General features: G+C 34.8%; 1 protein-coding gene across 4 annotated transcripts in view; it reads right to left on the bottom strand.

The window, feature by feature from the left end:
• The window catches only part of SEC24A (SEC24 homolog A, COPII component), a 114,024-nt gene that overhangs the window by 13,040 nt on the left and 79,233 nt on the right, over positions 1 to 21,751 (bottom strand). For all 4 annotated transcript variants that reach the window (XM_077138486.1, XM_077138485.1, XM_077138488.1 and 1 more), the window contains 3 exons: positions 19,333 to 19,506; positions 12,711 to 12,821; positions 4,637 to 4,812 (listed from right to left, as the gene is read on the bottom strand). In XM_077138486.1, the coding sequence (XP_076994601.1) occupies positions 4,637 to 4,812; positions 12,711 to 12,821; positions 19,333 to 19,506 (461 nt within the window). The remainder of the gene's footprint in view (positions 1 to 4,636; positions 4,813 to 12,710; positions 12,822 to 19,332; positions 19,507 to 21,751) is intronic.

Raw genomic sequence — 21,751 nt, 5'->3', positions numbered from 1 at the left:
TATGTGATGATATTGTGAATTATTGATTATATAACAAGAACGGAATGATCATATGGTAAGTGTTTGCATTTGTATGTAGTTATGTTTCATAAATAAATTTCTAAAAATTAAAAATAAACAACTGGCATCTTTAAAAAAAATAAAATAAAGGCAGAGATGCAGGACCAAAGATATGTTCTAAGTGTTCAATAAATGCTGGCTGCTGGTTAATGGTGGCTAACTGTGTTTCTCCCACAGTCAGAGAAATTACAACAGTACACAAAAGCTTGCAAAGGTACAGGAACAAAGAAAACGTACAGGAAAAATAATACAAATGATGATAGCTACATAACAGAATACAGTTAAGTAATTGTGAGAGTTAACTGATCTGATAGCTTCATGGAGAATCATGAAGTTTTCAGGTACTATTTTAAGCATTTCATTTGATGAGGAGAAAGAAGGAGAAAGAAAATGCAATGAAATATCCATTAAAACCAGTGCATTAATATAAACTACCTAGACCTAAAATAAATATAAATATACATAGAACACTTTGTCCAGCAACAGTGGAATACACATTCTTCTCTAGTGTACATGGATCATTCTCTAAAACAGACCATATATTAGGTCACAAAACAAGAAAATAAATTTTAAAAGATTAAAATTGTACAAAGTATTTTCTCTGACCCCAGTGGAATGAAGATAGAAATTGAAGTTTTCTATTTTAGGAAAAAATGAAAGCTCAAAACCTGTAAAAATTAAAAAATACTTTTTTTTTTTCCCTCCATATCAGTTTGGGGCATGCCCATCACCAGCTTCACCATGTCCTGTCATACGGCATTTCAGAGCCCAGGAGTGGACCAGTTGCCCCACGAACCCCAGCAGCGACTGGGGGTGCCCCAAGTAACAATACATTTTTCAACAACCAATGGATCAAAGAAGAAATCGCAGGGAAATCAGGAAATATCTAAAGACAACAGAATACAAGAGCACGTGGGATTCTGCAAAGGCAGTACTAAGAGTGAAATTTATAGCTCTAAATGCTTACGTTAAAAAAGAAGAAAGGGGCAGGCCTGCCAGGTTTGATACCTGGTGCCTGCCCATGCCGAAAAAAAAAAAGAAAGAAAGATCTCAAATTGGCGACTTAACCTCACATCTGGAGGAACTAAAAAAAGTAGGGTAAATCAATCCAAAAGCAAAAGACATACACATTAAAGAGTAGAGCAGAGTTAAATAAGAGAAAATAAAGACAAGAGAATCATTATTAAAGAAATGGAAAGTAAGTGTTGTTGAGTATGTGGAAAAATAGAGGCCCTCATACAATGCTGGGTGGGATGTGAAATGGTGTTGCCACTGTGGAAAACAGTTAGGCAGTATGATAGTTAGATTCAGGTGTCTACTTGGCTAGGTGAAGGTGCCTAGTTCTATTGCTGTGGACATGAGCCAATGGCATGTGAACCTCATTTGTTGTTGATTACATCTGCAGTGGCTAGGAGGCATGCTTGCTGCAATGAATGATGTTTGATTTAACTGGCTAGTGCTTAAATGAGAGACTCAACATAACATAGCCCAAGCAGCTCAGCATGCTTCATCTTGGCACTCGCCGCTTAGCCCAGGCTTTTGGAGATGCAGAAAAAAATCACCCCGGGGAAAGTTGTTGGAACCCAGAGGCCTGGAGAGAAGGCCAGCAGAGACCATCCTATGCCTTCCCACGTAAGAAAAGAACCTCAGTTGAAAGTCAGCTGCCTTTCCTCTGAAGAACTAATGAAATAGATCCCCTTTTATTAAAAGCCAATCTGTCTCTGGTGTGTTGCATTCCAGCAGCTAGCAAACTAGAACAGGCAGTTTCTCAGAAAGTTAACCACAAAATTACCATATGACCCAGTAATTCCAGTTATAGGTAATACCCAAAAGAAATGCAATCAGAAACTGGAACAGGTATTTCCACATTGATGTTCACGGCAGCATATTTACAACAGCCAACGGGTGAAATCAGTCCAATGTCCATCAGCAGATGAATGGATAACCAAAATGTGGTCTACACGTATAATGGAATATTATCCACCCATAAAAAGAAATGAAGTTCTGATACATGCTACAAGATTGATGAACCTTGACAATGCTAAGTTGAGTAAATTAGCCAGACATGAAAGGACAAATACTGTATTATCTCACTTATATGAACTGATGAGAATATACAAATTCATAGTAGAGAGTAGAATATAGGTTACCAGGGGCAGGTAACTCTCCATGGGGAGTCAGTGTCTAATTGTACAGTTTTATTTGGGGTATTGGAAAAGTTTTGGTAATGGATGGTGGGATGATACAGCAATATTGTGAATGTAATTAACAACAATGAATTTTATATGCTTAAAGTGGTTAAAATGGGATATTCTAAGTTGTATATATATATGACCACAATAAAAATTTTTTAAAAACCCACAGTACTTTACAGGACAAGGAGTGAACCCTAATATAAACCATGGACTTTAGTTAATAATATAATTAGGATAATACTGGTTCATCAACTCTAAAAAATGTATCACAGTAATGCAAAATGTTATTAACAGGGAAAGCAGTGGGATGATATACTGGATTGCTGTACTTTCTGCATGCTTTTTCCGTAAACCTACGAATGCTCTAAAAATAAATTACAAAAATAATGATAAGAAAATAAAATTTAAAAAACCAAAGTACACTGACTATAAACAAAGGAATATTAGAAGAGGCTCTTAATATTTTAAAAGTTGATACATGAATAGTTACTAAGAAAGATGAAAGAGTGCTATGGAAAAGAAAAGAAGGAAAGATCCAGTTACACATTCAAAAAATACTGACTGAATGCCCACTATTTACCATGAATTGTTAATTGTGCTGGCATACAGCAGTGAATGAAAAAGATAAAAATTCTTGTCCTCATGGAGCTTACATCCTAGTTAAGAAGAGGTAGATAATGCATAAAACGTGATATGGTAGTGATATGTGCTCTCATGAAAATAAAGGTGGGAACAGAAATAAAGAATATTAGGGTAGAGATAAGATGGGGTGAGGAGAGAGTGAGATCAAAGAAGGCAAGCCTCAGTGAATTTGAGGAAAAATCTGAAGGAGAAAGAAGAGCTCACTTTTTTTTTTCTTAGAATCTCTATTTTCCATGTCATTACAGTGGAGCTCACATTTTTAATTTTAAAATCCAAATAGTGATATAATCTCTGAGAGCTTATATAAATTCAAAAGTGAAAGTACATAATCCCAGTGAAAGATACTAGCGCTGCGACTCAAGAGGCATTCATATCAGGGATAGCAGGCTGCCCTTCTAACTGGGAGCGATCACACACACCAGACGGAACGATCTTGATGATCAGAAGAGTATACAAACTGACAAGATCCAGAACAGTCTTTGCTCAGTTATGGAATATGAGATTCTTTCCCAGTGCTTTATTAATTAAATTGAGCTTTTAAATAGAATTTTATAATGGCAGGTTATCCTACGTTTACAAGGTCAGACTTCTAAATTCGATTTTGGATATTGGTAAAATAATCTCTACCAGCCCAGAGTTTTCTTTCTTTCTTTTCATTTCAGGGAGCGTGGTGGCAAAAGACAGGGAAGGAGAGATACATAAGTATCAAACAAAAAACTCTATAACAAAACTAGGTACAAAGATATATAGGATCGTAGAAAGAAAGCCAACTGTCAGAGAGGTAACATTTGAGCTCAAAGACAAAGACAGGGATAGGGAAGGATATTCCAAGTTATAGAAATAGTATAAACGTATGAGAAAGCATATCTAAGTAAGCTCAAGAAGTGTAATGTGGCTGAAAAACTGTAAGAAGCAGAAAAAAACTCCCTTTTTGATACAGCAATAGGTCATTTTTGGAAAACTGATAATCATTTGAATCTTAGATAACTTCACTGAACACTTACTTAAGAGCATCTTTTATGAAGAAGGCACTTGCTTTAGATCAGTTATTCATAGACTTCTTTGTTCACAAATCCCTTCAAAGTTCAAATTAGAGCTAGGGACCCTGCTGTAGTTTATTAATGCTGCTGGAAATGCAATATATCAGAAATGGTTGGCTTTTATAAAGGGAATTTATTAAGTTACAAGTTTACAATTCTAAGGCCATAAAAATGTCCAAACTAAGGCATCCAGATAAACATACCTTGAGTCAAGAAAGGGCCAATGACATTTGGGGTTTCTCTCTCAGCGGGAAGGCACATGGTGACATCTGCTAGCTTTCTCTCCTGGCATTTCATTTCAAAATAGCTTCCCTGGGGCATTTTCTTTCCGCATTTCCTGACTTTTTTGTGTCTGCTCTGAAGCTTTTTCCAAAATGGTTCCCTCTTAAAGAACTCTATAAACAATCCACCCTGAATGGGTGGAGAGACATCTCCAATGAAACCACCTAATCAAAAGATACCACCCACAACTGGTGGGCCAATCTCTATGGAAATAACTTAATCAAAACAATCCCACCCAATAATACTGAACAGGATTAAAGAACATGGCTTTTCTGGGGTACACAATAGTTTCAAACCGGTAGATAGGTCCTCAGAAAATTTAACTGGCATAAATTTACATGTACGATGTCTAGGGGTTCACAGGATGAAAATTTTGGCTTTTGATTTTTCTAAGTTTTTTGTTTCTGTTTTCCTTACCTGCTTAAGGAGAGCCAACACAAAGAGTGGGAAAAGCCGCAAGGAAAAAGGAACCATGAGTCCAGGCTGCTGGTTACTAAGGACTAAAGAACGATAAGCTGAAAGAGAGTCTATGACAGCATTCACTAGGGCATCTCGAGCATCACTCAGACTGGCAGTAATACACCTGTCAACAGCTAAGAAAGGTGGGGATACAGAAATAAAGTAAGTTTAGCAACCACACTAATTAAGGATAGAAGACATCATTAAAAAATTATACAAAGTCTCTCTCTAATTTATTACGTACACGAGGAGCCAAAATATAGTTAACAGCACATGCTTTGGAGAATCAAAAGCAACCTGAGAAATGCTGCTTTGCTACTTTCTAGCTGTATAAAAATCTAACAAGTAAATTAACCTTTTTGCTTCTCACTTTCCTTATCTGCAAAATCGGAAAACTATATTTCAATCTAAGATATTACTGATTATAATCCACCATTTTATTTTTACACCCTTAAGAATAAATGCTGCAATTAAACTCACAATGCTTTCTTATCACACAGAATTTTTATTGGGAATTTAGAGAACTTTTTAGACAGATTTTCATTGTCTGCCACACCAATGTTTATATATGCCTTTCAGCATACTCAAAAAATTTTCTTTTAAATATTAGAAACAGTGTAACTGCAATTTCTCAGACTGCAATTCAACTACTTCATGTGCTAACAACAATAAATGCAATGAAGGAAAATTATTAACTGCTATGAATAAATGTATACTTAGGTAGGAAACTGCTTTCTCAAAGCTTTAGAAAACAGTTAAAGGACTGCAGAGGTGGTGCTGAATAAAGAAAAAGGCAACTTAAAAGCAGCAGGATCTCCTGTAACCCTGGCTGGCCCATTCCATACCCCTTGCAAGTTCAGTATGGGGCCAACCCACTCTCCCACTCTCTTGGCCAACTCCAGGTCCCAGATCTGGAGAAAGGAGAGTAATTCTCATGTATACTGGTGGTAACCTGAGGGGATTCACTGTCCCAGAACTTGCCACGCCAAGAAGCATTCAAATAACTCTCCTGCAGAATGCTATGGGAAAGGAGTTAAGTAATGCTACCTAGGACATGGGACTATTGATGTAGGACATATGATACAATGCCCAGGACCTGGAGGAAACTATTTCCTAGGGAAGAGGGGATATTCCTAACCATATTAAACACATAAATGGGGAAATTCCTAGGGCCAACCCCAGGCCCAAGACAAGACACATGCACAAAAAGGCCTGAGGAGGCGCCAGTGCTTTGGTCTAGAGCTATTCTCTAAATATACTGTATGAATAAGGTCTGTAGGAGGGCATTCACATAGGTCAATCTACAAAGACTAAGAAAGGTGTTCTCATTTTTTCTTTTCCTTTTTTGGTTCACTCCCACATTCAAGGAAAGTTCTATCATAATATTAGCTGGATACAAGTTTAAGGAACAGATGTCTCAAGAGTCCAAATTCCCATTACACATTAAAATATAAAAATGTCCGGTTTAAAAAAAGAAGTCACAAAAATGTATAAAAAGAAGCTATGGCCCAAGAAAAGGAGAAGATGAAAGTATCAGAAACCATGAATGAGGAGGACGAGACATGAGAAATAACTCACAAAGACTTTTTTAAAACTGGTCTTAAATATGTGCAAAGTACTAAGGGAAAACATGGACAAAGAACTAAAGAAAATCAGGAAAACAATAGGTGAACACAAAGAGGTTATCAAGAGAGATGGAGATTATGGAAAGGAACCAAAGAGAGTTGAAGACTACAGTACAAATTAAAAATCTCCTAAGGGGTTCCACAGTAGATTGGAACTGACAGAATAAAGAAATAAAGAACTTGAAAACAAGACAATTTATATCATCTAGTCCTAAGAGCAGAAAAAAGAAAGAATGAAGAAAAGTGAACAGAGCCTGAGAGACCTGTGGTACAGCATCAACCATAACAATAAACGCATTGTGGAGATCCAGAAGGAGAGGAAACAGAGAAAAGGACAAAGAGAATATTAAAAAAAAATAGTGTCTGGAAACAGCCCAAATTTCATGAAAGACATGAATGTACAAATCTAAGATGCTCAATGAATTCCAAACAGGATAAACCTAGAAAGATCCACCTGTGGCACATTATAATCAAACTGTCAAATGCCAAAGATAAAGGGAGTATTCTGAAAGTCAGAAGAGAACAGCAATGTATCACATATAAGGGAACCTCAAAGATTAACTGACAATTTCTCATCAGAAATGATGGAGGCAAGAAGTCAACGGTGTGACGTATAAAAAGGGCTAAAAAACTGTCAACTAAGAATTCTAAATTTGGCTTAACCGTCTTTCAGAAATGAGGGATGGATTTCAGATAAACAAAAGCTGAAGGACTTTGTCACCACTAGACTAGCTCTACCACAAATGCTAAAGGAAGTTCTGCAAGTTGAAAGGAAAGGATACTATACAGTAGATGGAAGTCATATGATGAAACAAAGATCTCCGGTAAAGATAATGACATGAGTAAATGTGAAAACCAGTATTATTTTATTTTTGGTGCATAATTCCACTTTTTATTTCCAAAAGGATCTAAAAGGCAAATGCACAAACTGTAGTAAGTCAGTGGCTTGGGACTCATAACATATGAACATGTAACTCATGAAAAAAACACATAAAGGTGGATATGCTATTGAAATTAAGTTGGTACCAAACAAATTAGATTGTTATAGATTTAGAATGTTAAATGTAAACCCCATAGTGGCCACAAATAAAATATCAGAGAATATTCAAATTCATACAGACATAGAGTACAGCCTACTGGAGTGGGGGGGGTGGTGGTGCAGGGGCAATGGAGAGTTAATGCAAAATGAGTATAGGGCTTTTTGGGGGTTGAAGGAAAAATTCTAGTAATGGATAGCGGTGAGGGTACTGCAACATTGTGTATTTGATTAATCCTACTGAATGGTATGCTGGGGGTGGGTGGAGTATGGATTTATGTTGTCTATGTCTCCACAATTATTTTAAAAAGACAGAGAAAACTAAAGAGATATCAACAAGTAAATGCAATAGATGATAACTGGATGGTACCTAAGAATGGAGTAAAAAAGGTTCAAAAGGACATTATGCAGACATAAGAAAACAAATGGAATACTGATAGCATTATAACAATGTTAAATTTCCTGAATTTTTTTGATAACTGCACTTAAGATGATGATGTAAGTGAATATCCTTATTTGTGGGTAATGTACACCACAACATTGGTGCTCAAGGAGTATCATATGTGCAACCTGCTCTCAAATGTTCAGAGATAAGTGGATGGATGGATGGAGGAAGGAAGGAAGGAAGGGAGGGAGGGAGGGAGGAAGGAAAGAAGGAAAGAAAGGGCAAAGGTGTCAAATGTTAAAAATTGATGGATCTGGGTATCTGGAAGGAGGGGGTATATTGGAGGCATCCATATAGGATTTGCAACAGTCCTGTAAATTTGAAATTTGAAATCAAAATAAAGTTAAAAAAAAGATTACCCACAAATATTGTCTGATATATAACTGTTGCTGATAGTAATTATGATGATGATAATATTACAAAAAATATTACTTACACAAAAAATAAAGGGCAGTGACCCTCAAATTCATTAGGTCATAATATTCACCTTTTAATAATATATAAGACTAAAGTGTGTGCAGATCATTTACCAGATCCAGTAAAATAAAGTTTCCAATAACAAATTCAAGAAAATGCGGTTACTACTCAATTATAGGTAGAACTGAGTTTGAAGCAAATGAACCCATTAGCAGTCTTTTCGGAGAAGGAAGCAAGAACCAAAGTGCTGTTAAGCTCTATATATTTGAAAAGGGGACCAAAAAAAAAAATCAACAAGGCAACTATATCTGAGTTGGAAGTAAAGAGTTAAAGACAGCAGGAAATTTTCTGCAAGTCCACATGATTTGGCAAAGGCTGCAAACCAACATGCGGTAATAAATTGGGTTTTAATCCCAAGCTCCATGACTCAAAAACTAATGATCCTGGAGTCAGATTTTGGGCCACTAGGCCATCTGCTCTCCTACTAAGCACATAATAAAGTCTTTCTCTCTCTGAAACCCCGGTGTCTCAAGAATTGGTTATTGAGTGCTTCGGGCAAGAGAATCCATGCATGGCTTTTGTCCAGTAACAATCTGGTGACCCTCCAAGACAAATGCCCGAATCTCTAAAGCCCCAGCAGAGCAGGCAGGCCAAGTAACCTAGTCTTTAATGGCCGCTGGACTGAATTTAGTCTAGAGGTTTGGCAACCAGGGTTCTCTGTTCTGCCAGCACTCCAGAGACTTTTGGCAACTTGAGAAGTTTCAAAGAGAGAAACCGTTTCCAGGTATGTCCAGACATCTGACTGGGTGAGTAGGTCATCAGAGTAAAAGTAGATTGGGAGTAAACAGGAGGTTTGAGTCCCCTTGATGTAGGCCAGGGTCACACTTCCAGAACAATTCCCTTTGCTCTGACCTCTCCACCTTCTGTTTCGGGGTACCATACAGTACAGGGTTTGAAGCCCTGACCTAATCCAACAATTAACTGGAGTTTAATAAAATTAAGCAGGCCTGTTTAATTTAGCCTGTGTGTTATCTAAGTATTGGTTGACTGTTAAATTGGTGTGATAAGTGTTTAATGTCTCTTTAATTGTTAATTGATGTGTTTGGTGTGTGTTCTGTACAGTTGAGGCTCTGACCTAAATTTGTCTGTTGACTACACTCCTAAAAAAATTATTAATCCAATAATTAATTGGTATTTAACAAAGTTAAATAAGCCTTTTTAAATGCCAGCTGGTATGTTACCTGGGTATAGTAAGAGTTGATGTTTGTTTAATTGTTACTCAATGTGTTAAGTGTTTAACGCCCGTTTGTTAGCTGGTGTGTTCAGTCTAGTTATTATTGGTGTGTTCCTGTATTTGTATTGGTTAAATGTTCCTAACTGGTTACTGATTACACAAATTCTTTTTAAAAGGGAACCTTTAGGCTGTATTGAAAACTGAAAAGATTTTGGCGATGAGTCGATAAAAAAAGGTTTTATTTTTGTAACATAATCTGAAAATACAAAGATATTACAGTTAGAATTGTTTTGCAAAAAGGCAAAAATGCGATGAGATAATACAGTCAATCCTTTACTTGTATTTGTGTTAAATTTGTATAGGTAAAATATTATTCATATATTTATTTAGAGACTGTATAAATTCCTAAAAATTTGACAATGTTCTCATCGTCCACGTTATATCCTGATACTAATCTGTATGATGTTAAGCAATGGTATGGTGTTGTTAGTCATGGTTTTAGTTATTCTTAAAAGGCTACAGATCATAGAAACAGCCAAATTCTCAGTTGCACTGCTTTCCTCTAATACTTCTCTAAAAGAATATGTGGTCAGCTATAGGTCAGAGCTCCATCTGTATCAAGGACAAACTTTAAAAGAAAGGATAAGCCTGGCCCTGACATCATGGATAAACTGACCAAAAGGGGGAAAAGAAATAGCTCCAATGGCTAAGAGATTTCAAATTGAGTTGAGAGGTCATTCTGGAGGTTATTCTTATTCAAGTTTCAGCCAGATATTGCAAACTGCCACAATATGGCAAACCTCAACCAACAGTGTTCCTGGAAACCCTGAAAGATATCCTGTGCTCTATAAAATTTTACTTATTAAGTTTGTTTTTCAGAGATTTGGAACCTCCAGATTGTTTCAATGCCAGAGAAGCTCTGAAACCCAGAGATACTGGACTTGCCAAGAATAATTACTGGTTTCATCAGTTCATTCCTTCACCCCATAATAAACAATGCCCCTTTTCAGCCTTGAAGCAGTCAGAGAATCATCACCCAGATATCCCCAAAGTTGAGAGATAATTATCAAATGAGAGGGAGGAATTGTAACCAGAAATCAAGACTTAATCGTAATTAAGGGATGATTTTGATTATTGAGTCTTTATATAAATATTCCCTTTTGTTTTCTAGCATATTGGATTAGATAGGGAAACACCTGAAATCTCTGAATTATAATCTAGCTGCCTTGATCTCTGATAATATTGTATAGTCTTTATCTTCTGCTTCTGTGATTGTAAAAACCTTGTGATTAATCTTCATCTGTACCTAGATATCCAGTTTTTTAACTTTAGAGTCTTGTAATCAAATAAATACAGCCCCTAATGTTTGTTAATGAAGGGTCTTGGGTCCACCCAGAATTAACCCACCCCAAATCCAAAATTATCTTGATGAGCAAGATCCAATTTAACCTAAGTGGGCCTGCTGGACATACACAGTAGCTTAGACTTTAACCTTCAAGTCATCTATACCTCATTCTGCCATTTTCATTTATACATTCTGTGACAAAGCATGTAACCAATCTGCTCATGCTCAATAATTAGATCACCTCTAATTGCATCACCTGGGGTCACTGTACTCATTTATCCTAAACCCTGCCCACCTTTTCTCTAATAAAACTATCCAAATTACTACAGTTCGGGGAGACAGATTTTGGACCACGAGGCTATCTGCTATCCTACTATGTGCATAGTAATAAACTTCCTCTTTTTGAAAAAAAAACTAATGATCTTTATGGTCTCTGCGGTTTCTTGTATTCCAAGTTACATAGTTCGTACAAGAACTATTAAATAGTAATAGCAAGCATTAAGTAAGATAAGGTTAAGTCCAGAGTAGGCAAATGTACACAAACAGAAAGTACTTTAGTGGTTGCCTGCTAAGGCTAGTGACATGGGGAATGAGCAGTCACTATTAATGGGCACAAGGCTGCTCTTTAGTGATGGGAATATCCTACAATTAGATTGTTGTGACAGTTCAACAACTCTGTAAATATACTAAAATTAATGGAAGTGTATACTTAAAAGAAATGTTATGATATGTATATTATATCTCAGTAAAGCTGTTTAAACAATAAAAAAGGGCATTTATTTAAAACAACTGACACACACATGTATACAATACAAAGGCACATACTAGGAAAAAATTCTTTCTTGCTATGGGTCACAGTAACACTGACTGCCATCTGCATCAGACACTTTCGCTCAGTCACCCATAGGATGCAAAATATTGAAATGCTTAAAGCTAATTACTTATAGGAAAATAAAACTGTGGATTTGTCTAATGTTATTACTTGGAAAATATTTACAACATTGCACTTTCACAGTCTCCTTTAGTTGCCAATGTAGTTATATGAAATGAAAATAATCCCTCATTTTGAAATTTATTCTGATGATTCCCTGAAGATAAATGATTAAATGATATATTAAATGATAAATGAATCTCATATTTTAGAATTAACATCAGTTGAGATTTACCTTTCAGAAGAATATTACATTATGCTGCAGAAATTAGAGATGGATTTTTGTTTGAGTACTGATTTGGTTATCTGTAGTGTTGTTTAACCTTTAACCTTAGTAATCTTATGGAGGGCCTTTACATACTAAGTGTATGAAGAGGGGGGAATATCATCACTATACTATTACCTTACCAGGATTACATTAAATAATCTTTTTAAGGCTTATTTTTCCCCTGGATGTTAGAGAGTGACCTTAAATAAACTGTATTCTTCAGAATATTTTCAGTGTTCAATTAAAAATTAAAAACTGTAATCAATGTGTCAGTGCCTTTTGTAAATCATTTTTAATTTTTCCGAACTTGCTTTCTGAGAATATGTAATGACACTAAATAGACATGTTAGATTCTTTTTCCTTCATAAAAATTCTGACTTGAAATTGGTGTAAAACTAGCTTACTATTTCATGTGATACCAAGTGGCAGGTCATGAATATGGAATCGACATCCATGTAAGATTCAGAAAGTTGTTTCCATTTGTTGTGTTGCAGACAATCTCAATAGAAGAAACAATACATTCTATTCCTACAAGCAATAACATTTTTAAATGGCATACTGTTCTCAAAAGAAATCAGAATATGGATATTACATTCATAGTGATGAACATATATTCACAGTTTTCTCTAAAATCTGATCATACTGTCCTTCGGTGCAGTAAATATTCAGATGGTAATTAAATAACTTTATTGCCCTAAAAAAATTTTACAACAGGTATTAGCAATTCTTACCCATATTGGCTAATAATCCTGAAATTGCCTGAACATCAGCTCCAAGAAAGACTTCATTTAGAGTTGAAACTACTGGCAAACACAAAGTATGAACACGAATTCTTCGTTCACCTTCAAAAAAAAAACCACACAAAGATGCAATGGACAATTATATAAAAGTCACTTGGGAAAAATGATTTCTTTTCAATTTAGAACCACATGGGGTTACATGGTAAGCAGATGAAGCATCACTTGGTGAAATATAGTGAAAACTATGAAATTTTATTTCTTTTGTTCAGATTATTACTATAAAGGAAACGGATTATACTCAAATTATAGTGATATGCTAGGTTTCTTTAAAAAATCTCTTTTCTGATCTTGCTGGTTATTTTAATTCTTTTTGTAATAAAAATTTTGAGTTAATACATATGGTATAATAAATCATTATTTTTTTACTCTTTATAAGAAAAGTTGTAGGTTTACAGAACAATCACATATAAAATACAGGATTCTCATATACCACCTTATTATTAACACTTTGCATTGGTGTGCAACATTTCTTACAATTGATGAAAGCACATTTTTATAACTGTACTATTAACTATACTCATGTTTTAACATAGGGTTCACAGTTTGTGTAGCATAGCTCCATGGATTTTTAAAAAAATTCTGTTACTATATATACAACCTAACATTCTCCATTTTAACCACATTTCAGTGCTGTTAATTATGTTCACAATGTTCTGCTACCATAGTGACCATTAAGGCATCACTATTTCAACATGTGTTCTATAGCCTGTTTTGACATTTAAAGTCCAAAAAACTTAATTTTCTCTTTAATCATAGAAAAGAAGATTTAAAAGACATAGACTAAATCAACAGTTACAGTGCTTTTCTTTGGCAATTAGCCACAACAACAAAAATTGATAAATACAGGAAACCTGCTTTATCACAAATCGACCTCCCAAAATTTCTAATAAACAAGACCCTAAAACCAAAGAAAAAGAACAAAACAAACAGGCATTAAAACCAGAGATGACTCCCACGACTACAATTTGAACTGATACACGAAGAATAATGAAATATATATGCGTTCATACAAACTACTTTTAAAGAGAATTAATAACTGTCCAAAAGTATAATATTCTTTTTATATAACTTCTATTCTGTATAAAAAAAACAATGAGCATCATAACCTGCCAACCCCCAACCAGGACCATGCCAGCCAATCTCAAAGAACACCTAGGGCAATTTATAAGATGTCACAAGGGTTCCAGGTGCTGGAGTAACTTGCCAGAAACCTACAAACTCCAGAGGTCCCTGGTCAGATAAGTCCTGAAACCTAGCCCAGCGTCTTCAGAACATTAGATAGTTTCATCTCCTGCTCCATATCAGTGACAGACCCTTTCAATATCAAAAATTTAGAATTGCCATAGCCCAAACAACCCCAATGAGAGGTATGGAAAGATCAAACGTGATGGTGGAATTATATATAGAAGATAGGACTTAACAAATGAATATGAATGTTGAATCATTAAACTGATATCTCTTTTAGTCTCCAGTATTTTAGAGCAGCTACAAGTAAAAAATTGAATGTGAAATTGTAACCCATGTCAAAGTCTGAAATATGTTCTACAACTAATTCTGGTGCTGTGCTTGGAAATTTATAGCTTTTTTGTATATATGTTATTGTTCACGACAAAAAGTTGATTGTGATGATAAAAAAGTATTTACGCCCTCTAGCCTCCTATATTCTAGAGCAGCTAGAAGGAAAAATATGAGATCGTATGGCAGCCCATGACAAACTCTGGGATCTATTGTGTAACTACTTTTTGAAGTGTGCTTTGAAAACTATTGCATTTTTATTTCTTTGCTTTGCATATAGGTTATACTATACAATAAAAAAAAGTTTTTTAAAAAAAGAATGTGGAGCAACTGGAACTGTCATACTTTATCTGTAGAAATACAAAATGGTACAACCAAAAATAAATAAATAAATAAAAAATAAAAGAATGAGAAAGAATTCTTAGACTCTGTGTAACATATACCTTTCTCATGTGTTGGGTACATCAGAATCATCTCTGGAATTATTAAACAGAAAAAGAATACCAAAAAAAATGAGTACAACTAAAAGTAAAAAGATATAATGCTTGGCATATCATACTGGCAACGACTATTACCACCCCCACCCCCCACGCACACACAAAAGGAGGCTACTCTTAGGCAAGCTTCAGCTACATATTGCTATTTATTGTGGTTTACCAAACCCCAACCAAAACCATTCCTGCCAACCTTAAAGAACACCTAGGGCTCTATCTGAGAATCTAGAAAGGTTCCATGTACTATGATTACTTTCCAGAAACCTAAAACCTCCAGATGGGTTCCTAGGCCAGATAAACCCTGATATCCAGAGGGGTCAGTTTCTCCAGAACATCAACTAGTTCCATTCCCCCTTTCCATATTATCAACAGCCATTTCCAACATAAAAAGTTAGAATGGGTATCATCCAAATACCCCTAAAGACTGGGAGAAAGATCAAAGGAGAAGGTGGAGTTATAACAGAGAAGATAGGATTTAACAAATGAGTATAACTACCGAATTATTATTTTGATCTTTTAGTCCCCAGTGTCTTGAAGCAGCTAGAAGAAAAACCTAAAATTATGGAACTATAACCCATACCAAACTCTGAAATCTATTCTATAACTAATTGTTGTGATGTGATTTGAAATTTATTGATTCTTTGTATACATATTATTTTTCATAATAAAAAAATAAAAATAAATTTTGAAAAACATGCTTTTGATAGGAATTTTAATTCATATCTTTCTAAAAAGCAATCTGGCAATATCAATATTTTTCTAAATAGTTGAATCCTATATCCTGTATTTCCATTTCTAGGACTCCATATTCAAGAAAGCATCAGAAATATTTGTATATGAGGATAAAACCGAAACATCAGAAACAACCTGAATTTCTAACAATAAGTAAATTAATAAATTATGGTCCAGTGTTATACAACTGTATATGAGGATAAAACTGAAACTTTAGAAACAACCTGAATATCTAACAATAAATAAAATTAATAAATTATGATCCAGTGTTACACAACTGTTAAAATTCATGTTTTTGAAAATAAAAGCAGGTCTTACAATTGCATAGCATAGTTCCAATTAAAAAAGAAAAAAAACATGGATATTTGCTTTCTTATTTTTTTGCACTTCTCAACATTTCAAGAACAAGGATATTTCATTGTCATTATATAAAAACTTATTTTAGAATATATAAAAAGTATCATTTACTTTTAAAAAAAGAATACACTTGATCAACAAAACTAAAAATTGCATAAGCAGTGTAAATGTGCTTCAAAGAGACCAAGAACAAAAGAGAAATGTATTTACCAGTATCTAGTTAAAAAATCAACAAGATAAAATATATTGGGTAGATGGAAATACTAGAGGCCAGTGAGAGGTAAGGGTAAGGGATATGGTATGTATGAGTTTATCCTTTTTTCTTTTTATTTCTTTTTCTGGAGTGATGCAAATGTTCTAAAAAATGATCATGGTGATAAATATACTACTATGTGATGATACTGTGAGTCACTGATTGTACACCTGCATGGAATATTTGTATGTTAAGAATTTTCGTGTTTGTATATTGTTTTGGTTTTTCAATTTTAAAAAAAAGTGAACAAGAACCCAATTTTTGAGAATAAGGAAAAGATCTGAACATAAAAGAAGATATAAGAATGTTATGTAAGCATATGAAAAGATGTTCAACATTAGTTACTGCAAATGAAAACCACATAGAGACACCCATGACAAATCAGTTGAAATGGCTAAAAGAAAAAAGAAATGAAACAACTGAATGAAAAATCTAAACCAAAACAAACCTACAAAAAAACGAAATAACCTAAGAATACCAAGTAAGGCTGGTGTTAAGATTCCAATTGGTGCAAAACCATAAGATTCCATTTTTATGACAATCTTGCAAAGGCAAAAAATAGGTCAGAAAACACATCAATGGTTGCCATGGGCTGAGGATGGGAGAGGGTTTGACTATAAAGGGGTATGGGGAAATTTTAGCGTGCTAGAACTGATATCTTCATTGTGGTGGTGGCTTTAGCACATACACATTTCAAAACCTACAGAACTGTAAAGTAAAAATGGTAGAATTTACCAAATGTAAATTATATATTATTTTTTTTAAGTTAACAAGTGAAATCAATGACCTGAAAAAGGATTGAGCTGTTCTTTATGAAATAAAAAAAATGGTATCTAAAGCTGGAAATCACCTTGTTTCTACATATAAGGAGTGTTGTATTAATTATAGTACCTTATATAAAAACTGAACTCCCCTAACACTAAAAGACTTTAAAATGTCTCTATAACATGCTTTTTATAAGTTTTGGAGGGGCATTTTATATATGTTGGGCAGATCAAGCAGACAAACACTCCCACAAACAAACTTTTTTAAGGAAATAAAACAGTGGATGAGAGTGGTGACTTTAAAATTAAAAAAAATATTTAACTTGCCTTCATGTCACCTTAGGACAAAACGCAAATCATATATAAATTAGGAATAACAAGTCACATCCCTAAAAAGTATATTCTAGCTTCCACAACGAGCTCCTTCAAAATTTTATCAAAATGTCACCTCTATGATACTTTTACTGATTACCTTACCCTATCTTTTTTTGTTTTAGCTTTTTTTAATTGTAAAATATAGCATATATACAAAGCAAAGAAAGAAAAAAAGCAATTAATTTTCAAAGCATACTTCAACAAATAATTACAGAACAGATCCCAGAGTTTGTTATGGGCTACCATTCCACTATCGCAGATTTTTCCTTCGAACTGCTCCAAACATTGGAGGCTAGAAGGAATATTAATAGAGTGATTCAGCATACTCATTTAAATAGAGTGATTTAACATACTCATTTGTTAAATCCTATTTTCTCAAGTGGGAGCTAAGTTTGCAAAGGACTAATCATATATAAACAGGCGGTGGGGTAAACACCTGCATGTGTGGATCCCAATGCTGGACAGCCAGGGCCAAATCCATACTCTGTCCCCCCGCCCCTCTCCTGCCCCCAACATAGGGTACCCTGGAGGTTCCAATCCTGTCCATCCACCCCCTGTCAATCCTGCCTTTCCTCAGGGCCCCTTTCCCACTCTGGGATTTCTCCAGGCAAATCCAGCTTCTCCCAACATTATCAGGGAGATTTTCACCCCTGAAGTCAAGTCCCACATAGGGGGAGGGTAGTGAATTCCTTGTGAACTAGGGCCCATACAGAGAGAGGCCACATCTGAGCACAGAGAGGCTTCCTGGGAGCAACTCTGAGACCTCATTCTGGGTAGTCTTATTTCCCCTACAGAAATAAGTTCTGTATGGGAAAGCCTCAAAATCTAGGGCTTGCCTTATTTTCTTGGGAGTCCCCAATGATAAGTTTAATAGTTTCACATGTGTGTGTGTGTATTCTCCCCCCACCCCTGGACCCTCAAGGGACTCTGCCAATAATTTTTAAATTACTAACCCATCATAGTCTGAGATATGTCCTGGTATTACATGAAGCTATACAGAAACATAAGGTTTATTCCTGTTCTGAATTCCAGGAGTTTAGGTTGTTTAAATGAACTATCCAGACAGGTTGATATAAATTGCATTACAGAAATGTTAAGTTCTAGGCATAATAAACTTCCATGCCTTTGGGTTCACACAGTAGGTAAAGATCTAGAGTATATACGTTATCATCTGCTACCCTGTATTTACCTTAGACTTAGCCAGATCAGCTTCATTTTAAACTCTAAATGAGGCCTGATCTCTTTTTTTGGTTAAAAAAAATCTCTTTTTGTTATTACATATAGCTATGCTCATTTTCAGGGCTGCAGCACTCCATTTCTGGTGACACAGAATTACTCAGAGTTTCAGGGGAATACCAGCTGATACATGTACAGCTCAGTGTCTCAGAATCTAGAAATACATTTACAACTTCAGACTAAGTGTGGCTGCTATAAAGGCTTACAATCTAGGCTCCCATTTTCTTATAAGCATTTTTTAAGAGAGACCTTAGCATAGCTGTTCTTTTGTTTCTGGCTCTTTTTTTTGGCATGGGCAGGTTCCAGGAATCGAACCCAGGTCTCCAGCATGGCAGGTGAGAATCCTGCCACTGAGCCACCGTTGCACTGCCCTGTTTCTGGCTTATTCTGCACAATACATTGTCCCCTAGGTTCATTCCATTCATCCTGTACCTCTCAACATCTGTCCTTATTGTAGGCGTACCATATTCCATACTATCCCCCAGAATATCTCCCAAATCCTCTCCGTTTTATTTTTTCTTTACCTTTTATTACTATAAAACATTCTATTATTTTACTTATTTATCCTATTTATTGTCTGGGTGCCATGCGAGAATTAAGTTTTATGAAGACAGATTTTTTAATTCAATTTTATTGACTGTTGTATCACCAGAACCTATTTTATCATATAAACACATAAATAAAACACTTGAGAAAAATAAGTGCCAAACATCTTGGCTTTAACAAGAGTAGTAAGAAAGCTCTTATGATTAGGCTTAATAGGAATGAATACCTCCTATAGAATATATCACAGGCCACAGAATACATAACTACATCAAAAAACTTACCTTTGCTGGATGTATACAAGAGTGCTGACTGAAAAGAAACCAACTGAGTGTCAGTTAGATTCTCTTCTACTGACATTTGTACTGCATACCCAGCATCGGGGTTTACATTGGGCAAAGACAGTAAGTCTGTTGACCGAACAAAGAAGTTCCCATGGAAAGTATGAATGGAAAGACCTAGAAAAGAAAATAATTTATATCAAAATACTTTATATGCACCTGCACATGGATATTTGCATTTCTTCTTGGCTACTTATCAGACTGGCAGAGAGCAAAAAACTTTAGATAGAAAACAATTAGTGAAGATCAAGGGTAATATATATCTTTTTCAATGAATGTGGGAGTACACATTTCAAAAAAAACTATCTGAAGAAAAGTTTGGCAATATCTGTCAAACTTCCAAAATCTGTTTTTATCATAGCAATTCCATAGCTAAGAATTTATGCTATAGATATAACTATACAATTGCTAAATTTATACATGCAAAAATTTATAAACAGCATGGTTTGTCAGAGCAAAAAATTAGAAATAACCTTAATGTCTATCAGTACAAAAATAACTAAATTGGGATTTGGGCATTCTACTGAATACTAGATAGAAGTAAAAAAGAATGAGATAGAACTGTGTGCACTACAATCAAGAGATCTTCAAGATTTATTGAGTGAAAATATATATATAATGTTATTTATGCAAATATGCCCTATTTAAATATTGCTCATGAAGATATGCATAAGTATATAAAATGCACAAAAAGTCTGATATACACCAAAATGTTAACAGTGTTAAGACGGGGGAGGGGGGGAGCACATGGATACAGAGTGCTTGTAAATGTGTGCAAATGCACATGGCCAGCTCATTAGGATTTTGGCTTTCAATAATATTTCCATTTTTTACAAGAGGAAAAGATATATATTTTACTTGTGAAATTAAAAACAATGTTAAAATAGTAATCAGGAAGAAAAGAAGGAAGTAGGAGTGTATATACAAACATGGAATGGTATCTAAGATATTATGGTAAAAAAGCCAAATATGATCCCAACTTTTTATATGAAGTTAAGCCAAAAATATAAGCTTGCATATACATAAGGAAATTTTTGAAGGATATGTAAGAAACTTTCTGGCAGAAAAGCTAAAGTTTGATTTTTTATTTTAAAACTTTTTGCATTCCTATCTTGTTTTTGTTTTTAATTTAACAGGAGCATGTACTTAATAGGAAAGTTAATTTAACATTAAAAATAAAATGGGAAATCTGAACAAGTTAATTACAAAACTTACTCAATTAAGCACACCAGAAGGAGGGCAAAGACTGATTCACTGACATATGTCATACAAGCTCTTTTGGTGAGGGACACATAAAATAACCTTTGTCTGTCAAGTAGAAAAAGTCTTAAAAACAATTTTAGGGTGACAATTTTTGCAGGTAGAGACAAAAACTACAAAAATTCGCTTTTTATTTTTATTTTTTGACAATATTGATAAGACAGAATTCTTAGGTTTTATTTTATATCACAATTCTAACCACTCAGATCTTTATCTTTCATTGGGTTTAGCCTATCAAATGTCAGGAAAATTTCCCACTCTTGTCTATAATATGCAAATGCCTGCTTTCCTTAAATGTGTTTTTGCCTTTCCTTTTCATGGTTGCTAACAAGAAATAAGTATGTGTTTGAGGTCTGTCAATTTTGAAAAAATAGAATATAACAAATGTGTCCATTGAAACACAAACACTAAAAAGCCCAAAGAACTAATAAAAAAGTTCACAAGGTATTAGGATAAAAGAACAAGAAACAAAACTCAAACATTTTACAAAACATCACTAAAAGAAAGTGACGACCTAATTAAATAGGAAGACATCCCATGTTCATGGACTGAAAGACTTAACATTAAGGGATCAAAACCACCCAATGCAATTTACACATTCAACACAACCCTGATTAAATTTTGGCACTCCTCTTCACAGAAATGGAAAAGGCAACATCAAATTCATATGAAATGGGGGATTGCAAGGGTAGTTCAGCAGTAGAATTCTCACCTGCCATGAGGGAGACCCAGGTTTGATTTCTGATCCATGTAATTCCCAAAGAAACAAACAAGCAAACAAATGAAAAAAACAAAACAAATAAACAAAAATTAAGGAAATGATGCTGCACTAAGAGGCTACTCACATGGAAAAAGAATGAAATGTGATCCCCACCATACAGCATACCAAAAAACCCACAAATTCATATGAAACGGCATGGGGCCCCAAAAAGCCAAAACCATCTTGAAAAACAATAAAGTTGGAGGACTCACACTTCCCAAGTTTAAATTTACTGCAAAGTTACAGAATTAAAATATTGTAAGACTATTATAAGGATAGATGTATAGACAATGGAATTTAGAACCTAGATTTTAGAAATAAACCCTCACATATAAAATCATC

Source organism: Tamandua tetradactyla, chromosome 20 (genome assembly GCF_023851605.1).
Source record: "Tamandua tetradactyla isolate mTamTet1 chromosome 20, mTamTet1.pri, whole genome shotgun sequence".
Lineage (NCBI taxonomy): Eukaryota > Metazoa > Chordata > Mammalia > Pilosa > Myrmecophagidae > Tamandua > Tamandua tetradactyla.
The sequence above is the reverse complement of the archived record's forward strand: the minus strand, read 5'-3'. Positions and strand labels throughout refer to the sequence as shown.